Source organism: Patella vulgata, chromosome 4 (genome assembly GCF_932274485.2).
Source record: "Patella vulgata chromosome 4, xgPatVulg1.2, whole genome shotgun sequence".
Classification (NCBI taxonomy): Eukaryota; Metazoa; Mollusca; class Gastropoda; family Patellidae; genus Patella; species Patella vulgata.
Window position 1 is genome coordinate 28,207,817 of NC_065882.2, and position 14,087 is coordinate 28,221,903.

At 36.3% G+C, this 14,087-nt stretch overlaps 1 protein-coding gene across 1 annotated transcript in view; it reads right to left on the reverse strand.

Moving 5' to 3' along the window:
• Positions 1–819: 819 nt before the first annotated feature.
• Positions 820–14,087, reverse strand: part of LOC126819639 (regulation of nuclear pre-mRNA domain-containing protein 2) — an 89,794-nt gene continuing 76,526 nt past the window's right edge. The window contains exons 8-9 of the mRNA XM_050547778.2: positions 5,462–5,533; positions 820–4,156 (exon numbers count right to left, since the gene is read on the reverse strand). Coding sequence (XP_050403735.1) covers positions 2,136–4,156; positions 5,462–5,533 — 2,093 coding nt within the window. The 3' untranslated portion in view covers positions 820–2,135. The remainder of the gene's footprint in view (positions 4,157–5,461; positions 5,534–14,087) is intronic.

Sequence of the window (14,087 nt, forward strand, 5' to 3'; positions counted from 1 at the left end):
ACCTCCAGGCTAGCGAGCTAGCGTCTTACCCACTTAGCCTTGTGATCCCCACGACGATTTGTACTCGTTTCAGGTAGGATTATATGCTTAATTGTAGTTGGGTGTTGTAGAAATATTATAAATAACAATAATCAATCGTTGTTTTGATTAAAACTATTGTCAATTTTGCTTAAAAATGCCGGGTGTGAATCGCTCCCGCAGGTGCAACGTTATAGGTAATGGCCTCGTGTCTTATCTCGAAACACGGAGAGTTGAGAGATTAACGTTTGTTATCTATACCAAACTACCAACCAAGATGGGACAACCAATAAGCCCAGGAGAGTGATTGATTGCCACCCTCCATTTTATTGAGTATATTGCTATACAAACGGAACAGTCCACTGGGCCTACCATGTATACGACAGCTCACACATTTAATAAGTGCCAGAATTGCAAACATAATTTCAATTAGTTAGGCCTAAATTATATTACCCGAGCCACTTATACGTGCAACAGAAAGAAATTTCTGAGAAACCTCCTGTGTGGTTAAGTCACATGAGAAGAATAAACAAAAATGATTGGTTTAATAGGTGAATTTAATTCCTTGGTTGTCGCTAAATTTGTCGCTGAGATGAGCACATTACACGATTTGTTGCCGCCGAAAAATCGCTACCGACCGAGTGCGCACCCTAAGCAAGTTTTTGATTTTTCATCGTCGCAACCGAATTCGCCAATGTCGTTGCGTAGTGTGCGCCAGGCTTAAAGGACAATATTGGTGCCAGTCATTATCACATATTTGATAGAACTGGTTAAACACGTTCCAAATATTATTTTATCACAGAGATCATTGCTATGATAGATGCATAATCAATGTTTCAACAATCGGAGTGACGAACGCAAAAGGAAAACACGAGTTATCCCTCTATATAACTGACTGAAGTGACGAGTGATAACAGATACATGGGCGAATTTCTGCTCACTAATAATTCTTTCGAAGACCAAAAGTTGTCTAGAGGGATAACTCGTGTTTTCCTTTTGCGTTCGTCACTTCCAATTGTTCAAGCATTGATTACGCATCTATCGTAGCAATGATCTCTGTGATAAAATAATACTTGGAACATGTTTAACCAGTTCTATAACATATGTGATAATGACTGGCACCAATATTGTCCTTTAAACAATGAATATAACACCTCAATGTAAGCATGGAATGATAATATAATAATACATTGTCTCGATTATCAAATTCAATTATAAATTTTTGCTTATAGAACAAAACCTTTTGCCATAAAATGACTGCATATTTCAAAATGGCATTTATAGAATAAATATGTATTTGATGTGTATGTATATCATATGCTCATTTTCAACTACAGACTATGGTCCTAAAAAATAATCTTGTTGTCAAGCTTGAACATAGAATCTAAAACTACTTCAATTACCGTAAAATAGACTTCAAAAATGTCCCTTTCCAGAGATATATAAATTGACTCTTGTTTCTTTTGTTGAGGCACATAATCCTTGGAAAGTGGACTTTTATATGATTAATTCTCTGCATTACTTGATTTTATTATTAAAATACATCCATTACTTACATACATATGTACATTAAACACTGGTAGATTATTACAATACAACTCATTGTATACATAATATATGTTTATAAAATAAATACATGATCTTGTGCAATTTACAATAACTGTCAACCAAAGATTTTATACCGGCTAATCAATATTTTGCAAGTATATAAATCTAGGTCAAACTATGTTTTTAAATGATTTAGCAATAATTTGTTTATTGATACTAACACAGATACTAAAGTTCAATAACATTCTCATCAACATTATAACTTATTATTTGCATTCCATATTTATGATGTTGAGTTGTCTTCCTTTATTATGTATTTATCCAAATGTATGTATACTACTACATGTTGTTCATATATAAATAAACAAGTTAAGCACTGTCCCATCATTAAGAACAAGAGTAAAATGACAATCATGACAATTTCTGATTTAATTAATGAAGCATGATGAAAAGTTCTTTCAACCAAAGCAAACCATTTAATTGGGTCTAGTATCATCTTGTGTTAAACTGTACTGAGATAAAGTCATTCACACACATATCGCCATATATACAAATAACAACTGTCACACTTAATAACGATAGAAAGGTCTCCGTCTTTGCCCTTCCGGAGGATAAGGTCTCTTTGGTGGCGGAGGTCCATAAGGGTCTCGTGGGTCAAAATATGGATCTCTGGGGTACATATATCTTTCTGGGGGATACCTTGCATAAGGATCACGAGGGGGACGATTATAATATGGATCATGATGGGGTGGGGGAGGCCGATGGTGATGTATTGGAGGCAGCGGGGGCTCAAACTGTCTATCATCAACTGTATGGATCCTATTAACATGCTCATATGAATGAGATCTCTCCAGCTGATCTCTTTCTAACTGAGGTTCGATTTCTGGTACTTCTCCAGCTTCTAAACAATCAACTACTGATTGAATAGGTCGGGATCCTCCAAGAGTCATAATTGGACGCGGTTCTTCATTATTATGATTATTACCTAGTGTAGATATATCTTCTTGTGGCGTGAGACATGTTAAATTAGGACGCATAGGATTACGAGTGAATAAATTACCTCGATTGTTTCCAGTATTCAATTTTTCAGAAAAGTCCTCTATATCTTCCGTGGGGTCACGTTCAACTGACCCTAGTATTTGAATGAATTGCGGATGAATATCTATTGCTTCACTACTATCCCCAGCCATATTGACCGAATCACTGAGAGGAATTACGACAGAACTTGTGCTGCTAGGCTGACTAGTTGAAATTGGTACTTCTTGTAAAACTGACTTAGGTTGTCGCAAAATACTTTTAGTGGGAGATAGAAAGGATACAGATGGATCATGTGGTTGATGAGGTCCTCTATCACCATGAACGTTCATTATTTGATCCATTACCTCAGTTCCACCCATTTCACTAGGATGGTTTTCTTTCTCCCCTGGTGATGTCTGTTGAAATCCTTCCCCAGTAACAATCTGATTTAAGATATCATCGATTCCACCATCATCTGTCTGAATTACTGCACCTTGAGAAGGAAGAATTGGTGGAAGTGGTGGTGCTGTATGATGTCGTAAATGTGGTTGAGAGCCATTAAAGTTAAAGCCAACTCTCGAGACAGCAGGACTGGTCAAAAGAGCTTCAGGACTTGTGTTGGTACCTCTAGGAGATGCAAGATTGTGATTAGAAGGATGGGATTGAGTCATCATTGCAGTACCTGGTGGTATAATACCTGTTGCCTGTTGATGGGGATACATGACTGGTTGGGGTTGCCCATGCTGCATCAAATGAGGTATTACTCCCGGAGGAGCTGGATGCTGATACTGAGTTTGAATGGGTTGAACAACCATACCAGGAGGAGGACCAGGGGGTACATTACTAGGATTTGAATTTGGAATCATAATAGGTTGTACAGGCACTGGCATCCTCGAACCCATCGGAGATGTCATGCCTGGAGTCATTCCACCAGGTACAGAGCTGTTTGGAGGTACCATATGCATGGCTTGAGAGTGTGACAAAATATGATTTACAGGAGTTACCCCTGGAGAAAAACCTTGAATTGTAGGAATTTGAACTGGTGACGTGGGCTCTGGAGTCGATTCCTCAGCTGTCCATGCCGCCCAAGAGGGAGGTGTTTCATCACTCTGAGAGTCTCTGTTGTTTGAATCCTCTTCTTTAGGAGAATCTTTGGTGAGTTTATTTTGCTCATATTGTGATTTAACAGTACTAGTTAGTAATGATAAGTTCTGGAGAAAACTAGCTCCAGTAACAGGCACAGAGGAGTTTGTTTTTGATAATAGTTTGGTTAAAAAGTCTATTGGGTTCTCTTTTTGCGTTGGTACATCAATGGTGGCTTCATCTTGAACAGGAGTTGAACACCCTTCTTCCACATCTTCCACACTTTCCCTTTTACTCTGAGAATGTGACTTTTTATGTGATTCATGATTTTTATGTTTTTCTTTCTCTGCTGGTGTGACAACACTCACAACACTGCGTAGTCTGGAATGAGATTTATGATGAGATTTTTCTTCTTTTGGTATTTTCACCTTGGGTTCAAGCTCACATTTTCGATTCTGTTCAGTAGTAGTAGTCGCAGATGTTGTATTATCTGGAAATACGAAAATAATTTAATATGAATTCTAGGTAACCTGGGACTGAAAAATAATCTAAGATGGGTGGTTCCAACCAGATCTCCTTGTCCCATACTGTAATAAGGGGATCACGTGGCTAAGTGGGTAAGATGCTGGCTCGCTAGCCTGGAGTTCAAGCCTGCATTGGCCGAGAAAGTTCATCGAGATTTTCCGGCGTGGTTCCCTCTTGTCAGTGATGCAGGACGGAGGGCCGGACAAGGACAGCTGTCTAGTCCTTCGGATGAGACGAAAAACCAAGGTCCCGTGTGAATATGAGAATGCACGTAAAAGATCCCTTGGCAGTTGGAATTCGATATAAGAGTAGGCGATAGTGCCGCTGATAGGCAAAAATTCCCTCATAGCACACTGTATGGCGTATGCCCGTCTTCATTAGCCCAGCATAGGACCAGAACAGTAGGATGTTAAACCCCATTTCATTTTATTTCATTTCATTTTCATACTGTAATATAACTGGTATTATCACCCAATAATACATTCTACAGTAGATATCGCTTGTGTGATAAATTTCATAATCTACTCTCCTTAGGAGATATCGCTTTACATGAATTCAATTGGTCAGTTAAAAATGAACTACTTTTTTGTATTTTCAAAGAACAGTTCATTTTTTATTAAAAGTAACTTCTTTATTTTTTTTTTTATTAAAAATGAATTATTTTTATTTAATTGACCTTGATGGAAACACTGGGTCAATATAAAGGACTTTGCAATGGTTGAATTGCTATCAAAAAATGATGTATCACTACGCCGTTATGTAATCAGGTTCAGTAAAAGTGAAGTCTAGTGCAAAGAATTATATTTATTTATTTGTGCATGTAAGAAAGGATTGGTTGATAAATAAAATCTCTTACTCGTCTTTTTTGATATAAAAAAATATCAACATTTGTTGATAAAGTAAAAAAAAATAAAGTAAAAAAAAAAACTCAGCAGAGCCTCGTTTTTTTTACTTTATCGACTTGTGTTGATATTTTTTGATATCAAAAAAGACTTGTAGGAGATTCTCTATTTACACTAAAACCAATCTGTCAATATTTATTTTATATAGTTTGCATAGTACAAGGAGAAAAGTCCTCAAAAATATAATCAAAACAAACTAGTTATATTTTCTGAAAAGACGTCCATAATAAATAATATATTTTTGGATTGTTATTTTAATTGGCGAGGTATAATACCGGCATGTTTCTAATATACTATTTTAGAATAATCTTTGTTATGTTATATTTTTTAGTATCTTTACAGGCTTATTGTCTTAAAAAAGAACTTACTTTGTGAAGAGTTTGAATTCGAGTTAGAAACGGTTTGTGATTTCTTGTGTTCTGCTCTAGGGTCATTTTTAGCTGAAAAGAATGAAAAAGTTATCAGCCATTGAAACTTGAAAATAATATGTTGGGTTCTTTTTTTCTGTTGGACGGGTAGTAAAGAAATAATGCTTGCAATGGATTGGAGAGTATAAGTAAATCTACATATCAATCAATGCTGGAAATAACTTTTGAATGTGTGTCTGACACCATGTCAGACTGGATGAACATTCTGCCTGACATTTAAAATGTTGGATCGGACATAATATTCTGACATTTGGGTTGGCAGTTGGCACAATGTCTATCAAGATCTATTCTGTTGACCAATGTCTTTTGCGATCCATATGACGTGAGCCAGGACAATTTTGCTTAGTTTTCATTTGATCGACAAAATAGGTTTTGATTTGTCACGGATATAAAAATGTTACCCATTAAATTGCCTTGAATGTCATGATACTTGGGGTAGATACGTGTCGGTCGGGAAATGCAGGGTGCTATTTTTTCTCCGGAACCAAACATGAACACGATGTTTAAGGGATGAATAATTGGGTCACGCTTCCTGCGGATTTAAAATACACACCACCTATTGAGAACTTAACTATTTATTGTATGATTAAATAAAGTATGATCGAGACTTTGAGTTTTTATTCATTACAATATAAATCCATAAATTCATCGGCACCCATCATCCGATAACATAGCTTCCCGACCTTGCCAATGTTCGCCTAATCACGCGACAATTTCCCGCCTTTTCTATAAAGGGTTGAAAATACGATCTTCTTTTGGGAACTTATTTGTTTGTTGTATTATTAAACATGCATTATGCAAGAGCAAAATCTGCTTATTACAAGTCTTTCTTTAGGCCTGAAATGTTATCTAAATTATCAATTAGACATTAATAAACTTATCCAGACCATATCAAACTCTCGATGTCAAGGCTAGCCTTCGATGTTGGCTGGATTAGATTCCTATATGCCGCTAACGGCTATTGATAATTAAATCAATAAAAGTGGATAATCGAGACTATGCTGTTTATATTAATGATTTTAGTAATGATGACCGAGACTATGCAAAAATTTCACCCGCTTCTTTCTCGTCTCATAGTGTATCAATTTGACTGAAATTTTCAGCAAATTACCTTTACAGTATCTAGTTTTTAACTATTATAGCGAGAACTGCCATCTCTTTATCTTATCTCCCATAATGTATCTTTAATTAATAATATATGATTTATATTTATCAGTTAATAAATGTTGAAAACGATACAAATCTTGACCAATCTCCCATTTTATTTTGACCTCGCCAATCTTAAAATATAAATCCCTTTATAAACTGTAGTGGCTACGCAATCTATGTACACGTTACCGTGAAAACATGCAGAGATTACAATGCCGTAAATACTACATCGGAATAATAATATAATATGGAAATTCTGGGTATGGATAATTATTTTACTGTAATTTACGAATATGTAAGAAATTATCAGGAAGCCTATTTTGTAAATATGCAGGAATAGGTTTCATCAAAATTTGTAATAAGAGGGGGAGGAGGGCTGGCAGTGAGGTTAGAGAGAGAGCGAGATAGAGAGACAGAGGGAGGGTGGGGGTAACGTCCGCTCGACACAAACTAGGTAATTTCGGGACTAACACATGGCGAATAGCAGAATTACACCATTCGACTGAAGACTGCTTAATGCGTATCAGCATTGGATTTATTGAAAAAATATCAAATCTCTGAAGCGTGACATCATATAAATTCCACAACAATGTATGTTTCATCTCGTAAGATTCCCTTGAATATATGCGTGACAAAAATTGGTAAATTTTAGTATTCGGCACCTACGATAAAATTATTGTATTGTAGAACTTTCAGTCATGGAGTTGAACCATGATATCAAAAATATTTGATTACCCAACGGGTATGACTGTCAATATTTGGTTTCCCCGTAGTTTTTTTTTCTGGTTATGACATTGTATCCGTTCAGTGTTAGAATAGTTAGATTTCAAATTATAGAGCTACCCTCACTCGCCAACATTATCTTTATGTCTTGGAATGGAATTCCAAGGTTATGACCATGGCCATGGAAAGCAATCCCATGTGGTTGATTGACTAGACTGTGATAAAAAAGTAATACTATGGATTAATAGACTTTTATGTGCATTTTCTGATTGTGGGTTTGACATGCAAGTTACAGAATGTAGAGCTACATGTACGATAGCAAGTAAAGTTAGAAATTCATGAAAGGTAACAGTCTACCGTACTTTTATTTTCCGAAAATGGACAAAATGACAGACCGTTTGGAAGTTTCACCTGACAAGTCGCGGAATTCGACCAGACATTGTCGGTGTCCGACCAGTTATTTCCAGGCATGATATCAATTTATTATTAAACTGACAATCCAATGCTCTAAAACTAAAAATCTGAAGATTTATATACAAAACACACTATACATGTATTTACTTTCAATTTTGTGTACACAGACGTACGAGCCGGGGGGGGGGGGGGGGGGGGATGTCTCAGCTGCCAAACCTAACTTTCTGGCAATCTGGCTTTTACTTTTCTTTTAATTGAATACTACAAATTTTTTGTACTGAATTGACTATGGTTTAAAACCTTTTGGCTGGAGTCACTCTACTTTGTGCGACATTTTTGGGCATCGATTATTATTTGTGAATGCAGTTGCAACAGTCTGAATGGAAAGTTGAAATTCAGGTCGGCATATAGTGGGATTTCGGTTACAAAACCATTGGACAACTTTGGAATTGTTTAACTCACGAGCTAAAATAAAAGAAAAAGGCATTTTCGAAGGTTACATTTTCAAAATTTTCTCAAGGAAGGCGAGGCGCCCCATACCCTGCGACAATTGGTTGTTTGTTTGGGATTCAGTTCGGCCACCTAAGGTAGGCTATATTGGTCGACACTGAAGTTGCTGTATTCATGGACTGGAATAGCAGGAAAATGCATTTGCAGCAGTTGATTTTCAAAATTTTCTCCCGACAGTCCTGTCTCCGTGAACTGTAAACAATTGATCGGTTGATTGGAATGAGTAATCCACCTAAATTAGGCTTATTAGACCCCTTTGAAGTTTCTGTATTCACGGGCTGGAATAGCAGGAAAACGCGTTTGTTGGCGTCAATTTTTCCAAATTTCTTTTTTTGGGAGGGTGTGTGTGTGTGTGTGCCCTAACCCCAATTTCGGGCATTTCGTGTTTTGCCCCCTAACAGTCTTCGAGCCTGTATGCCTGTGTTCGTGTAGCAAAGAATTCAAAATATTATGTTTCTACAAGACCAAGATAGAAGTGCATGCAAGATGTGTAAATAGAACCAATAACAAAAATTAAGTTATAATGATGATACTTGCATGATATAATTTCATTACATTTGTGGTCATTTTTGTTTCACCACACTTTAAAACTGTGCTTAATAAAAAAAAACATGCCTCCGAAAAAGGACGAAAATCTCACTAAATTTGATGAAAATAAAGAGTACAATGGTTTATTAGCAAGAATGAAGATGATTTTATAAAGAGAAATTGTCATCTGGAACTAGGTGTACCTGTTAGTTGGATTCTCACAACACTAGTTACAGGTTTATTTATAGCCTTTGTTGTTTCAGTGAATGCCATTCTCCATGTGAATTCTGAAAGGCAGGAGCTATCATCAACCTTTGAGCTGGCATAAACAAATCATACCTAATATTCAACTTACATACCTCATCTATACATCATCTTTTAAAGAGAAGTCCAGATGTTGCAGCTTTTTTATAATTTATTATTATCTAGTGTTAAAAAGTTTTAACCATGCTTAACACAATGGATAAATCATTTCGTTTTTATATAATGAATTAACATGTTAACAGTAAGTTATGTGGGTAACTCATCCACCGTAAATAAAACAAGCCAACAGTGAGGCTGATGTCCCCCCCCCCCCCCCCGACGAAATCCAAAAATAAATAGATGACACATATTAATTAATAGCACATTTATTTTTCTTCAAAAGTATCAAGCAAGCTTTAGCTCCAAATGTTAATCATTCTACCTCAATTATGTTGTTATGTTCCAAAGTCTTGACCAATCAAATTGCTTATCGCTCCTAAGCCTAAGCAGAAAATTCTCATCATCGAACTTAGTCAAGGCAATGATATAATGAATCTATACTCAGAGTTTCATCACTCACTTAATTAAAGTTATCGTGCTGCAAAGCATCCGCCAATCAGATTGCTTATCTCCGCTTACTGTAAGCAGACAATATTTATCATCAAACTCCATCAAGTCATTCACCTAATGAACGCCTATACCAAGTTTGAACATTCTAGCTCAATTAGAAGGAGAGTTATTGTGTTCCAAAGTCTCGACCAATCAAATTGCTTATCACTCTGCTTACCCTGAGCAGAAAATGCTCATTATCGAACTTAGTCAAGTTATTGATGTGATAAAACTATACACAAAGTGTCCTCATTCTCATTTAAAGGAGCTAAATCGCTAATATTTGGGACCTAGAAATTGACCCTAATGGGTCGCAACGCATATAATAATGTAATCTGATTGTATATAAACTGATTTACATTCAATTGCTTTCATTTTGACTTTATTTCTAAATAAGTTATATCCAACGAAATACGGCATGAGTCTCAACAGAATGACAATTTCTAGCGTTTGGTTATTCCAGTCTATTGTGCATGCTCTCCAGATAAGATATGGCGTCACCATTTAACAGGAGTTGTGGAATATGTCTAGCCTCGTTTTTTCTGGTCACTTATTACAAATGACGCTGAAACACACTATGGTACTCGATTCGTGTACCAACGGTAAAATGTTTATTTTGTCTTAAATATTGGATATCAGAAGCCTACTTTTTCCCAGTAAGATCACAACATCAATTTTGATCTGAATTGACAAATAATTTGTGTTTTAACGTGTAAGACTTTGGATGGTATTGAGTTAGAGACTTAGCTACTTTAATTAGAACTAAAGTTATCGTGCCCCAAAGCATCAACCAATCAAATTGCTTATCTCTGCTTACTCTAAGCAGAAAATTCTCATCTTCGAACTCCATCAAGGCATTTACCTGATAAACACCTACGCCAAGTGTTAACATTCTAGCTTAATTAGAATGAGAGTTTTGTGTTCCAAAGTCTCGACCAATCAAATTGCTTATCGCTCTGCTTAACCGGAGCAGAAAATGCTCATTATCAAACTTTCAAGGTATTGATGTAATAAAACTATACACCAAATATCATCACTCTCACTTAATTAGAACTAAAGTTATCGTGTCCCAAAGCATCAACCAATCAAATTGCTTATTTCTGCTTACCTTAAGCAGAAAATGCTCATCTTCGAACTCCATCAAGGCATTGACCTAATAAACACCTACACCAAGTTTGAACATTCTAGCTCAATTAGGAGAGTTATTGTGTTCCAAAGTCCCGGCCAATCAAATTGCTTATCGCTTTGCTTACCCTGAGCAGAAAATGATGATTATCGAACTTAGTCAAGGTATTGATGGAAAGAAACTATACACCAAGTTTTATCACTCTCACTTAAACATACATTATAAATCTGCCTATTGTAGGTCTTTCTTTAGGCCTGAAATGTTATATAAACTATTAATTAGATATTAATTAACGTATCCAGACCATAATCAACTCTCGATTTGCTGCATAACTTTCCTTCTCGATTGAAAGATTAAATGGATAATCGAGACTACGATTTTTGTCATACCGACTTTAGTAATGATGATCGAGGCTATGCGGAACTTTTTGATCGCTTATTTCTCGGTTCATAGTGGATCAATTTGACTGAAATTTTCAGCAAATTGCCTTTACATTATCTAGTTTTTAACTATTATTGTGAGAACTGCCAACTCGTTATCTTATCTCCCATAATGTATCTTTAATTAGAATTAAAGTTATCGTGTCCCAATGCATCAACTAATCAAATTGCTTATCTCTGCTTACCCTATGCAGAAAATGCTCATCTTCAAACTCCATCAAGGCATTGACCTAATAAACACCTACACCAAGTTTGAATATTCTAGCTCAATTAGAAGGAGAGTTATTGTGTCTCAAAAAGTGTGACGGACAGACGAACGGACGAACCCATTTTAATAGTTCCCTGTTTTCTTCGAAAGGCGGGGGACAAAAAGCAGCACATATGCTATGATTATACAATGTAATACTAATACTCAATCTAACTATTTTATTAGCATGTACACCTTCAGCCATCTGTTTAGAGAGTACAACTATTATAGTATGTTAGCTTGGTTTTGTTTTTAAGCAGAGACTGAGAGATCCCTATACTGTTAATTAAAGACGAAATGGTTTGTACTTCGGGTTGAGCCTTTTAAAACTATTTTACTAGATAATAAATAAAATATTAAGAATCTGCAATAGCTAGTCTTCTCCTTTAAGAACATTCTGTAAAAAAAAATTCAATTAGACCCTGGCCTGATTTGACAACATTTTAAAGATGCATTCCCATGAACAGTGCTCACCATGGGTTTCATACTTTTTTTCCTGCCAAATTTTCATTTAAATTTATCATATATTTTTTCCGCCAACAAAATAAACATGTTTTAATTACGAAATAATGCATAGCTGGATATGCATAGCTGTTGTTTTTAAGAGTGTGTCAGCGAGAACACCATGCAGAAGGTGCTAAGGCTTCAATCACAGATTTTGACCAAATTTGGTTTATAAGTTGGGATAGTCCCAAAACACACAAATGTGCAATATCAGATAAATCTTTGAATTCCTGACTGAGAAAATTGAAAAAACATTTTTCATATGGTGAAATTGCCAAAATCGGTCTTTTCTCGAATACCAACTTTGGCAAGTCCTCACACCTTTACTATACGTAGCAAAAAGACTAAACTCACACAGTTTGTAGATAACCTAGTGCAGTTACCACAAAATTAATTTCAGCCGATTCTGGGGAACGAGATCTGTACACGGACTGGATATCAAAGGTAATCTAAATTCCCCATTTTTTGTCACCCAAAGTTTGACGCCCTATATCTACTTCTTTCATGGGATGAGTTTAAAAAATTTATGCACACGTGAACAAGCAATGTCTCAACATTTGATACAAAAAAAAAAAAGGCCTGTAATCGTTCATGGTTCATCTGGCACCGACGGGAATTGGCTTCCGCAGTTGTCCACAAGCTTCCATTGGAGTATCGACGTGCTCAATGAAATGATCTTAACAAAACATATCCATTACTCTCAAATAGACATTATTTTAAATAAAATAATCCAAACAAAAATGAAAAATTCACCAAAAAGTGAGATTCGAACCATCAACCGCATGATTGTCCCCGACCCACCCCCTCACCGAGTTGCTTGTCCCAGGACCCCAAGGTCCATGTCGCGGGCCCTGTTCAGGGGGATTACCTTGGGCCTCTCTTATTCTAAATCCGGCCCTGAAGGTGTAGCTGACGGCGCTCGAGAACCATAGCTACCATGCTACACTGTTCAACGTCACCCACTTCGATGCAAGGCTGCTCTGCCGTTAAAATTTAAGCTTCCACATTTCTGTACTGTTGAAATCAGTGGATGTGTCGCAAAATGAATAGTGGAAACATGCACTGAAATTGAACATTTTGTAGCCATTTTCGATGACCTGTTGGAAAATGAAACCTTACAGAGACAATACAACAAATATGTTAACCCTTCCTGGGCTAATCCCAACTATTGTCGGGATAATTTTATAGTCCTTTCAGAGCGGCACCCGACAATAATTGGGAAGTTTATTTAACTTGGTTTACTCCCTTGTAAAAGCATGGTTTTAACCTTAGATGGTGTATGACCTGAGTTTTTATTACAAGAGGGGGTCCTCTATTGATGGAACAACCATCAATAGTCAGAACAGCCAAGGAATGGTGTCATTCACATCAAAAGGACTTTGGCTGAATTTAGCCGTGAGTCCCGATGCCGATCATGGTTTTAACCTTAGATGGTGTATAACCTGAGTTTTTATTACGAGGGGGGTTCCTCTATTGACGGAACAACCATCAATAGTCAGAACAGCCAGGGAATGGTGTCATTCACATCAAAAGGACTTCGGCTGAATTTAGCTGTGAGTCCCGATGCCGATGACGTCATGTCTATTTTGGATTCGGGTAGTGACTATGTGGGGACTCTTCTTTTGATGAAAATTCAGATGTTTATCACAAAGTAAAGACACAAAAAAGGAAGACTTCTCCGGAGGAAATTATTCGTCTGCTTTTATACAGTCACACACATAGATCGCTGCCAATATAGACGTATACGATATGGTCAAATTGGTTACCATGGCAACCCTAATGTGAATATTTTGGTATATAATATATTATTGTTATTTTCCAAATATTTATTTTATTTTTATTTTTAATTAAAACTTGTTATTGATGATTTTTATATTTGTGTTGTCTACTGCAAAAATCATAAGTGATATATAATGGATATACATCTGCAATTTTACAGTTGTACTGTAGTTGCATTCATATTCAAGGTATGCATGGTTTTTCACAACAGTGTAGAAAGCTTGATTTTTACTCAATATTTGCATAGCCCTTTATGGGTATGAAGTGGTTAGCTCAGGAAGGGTTAAAGGGACA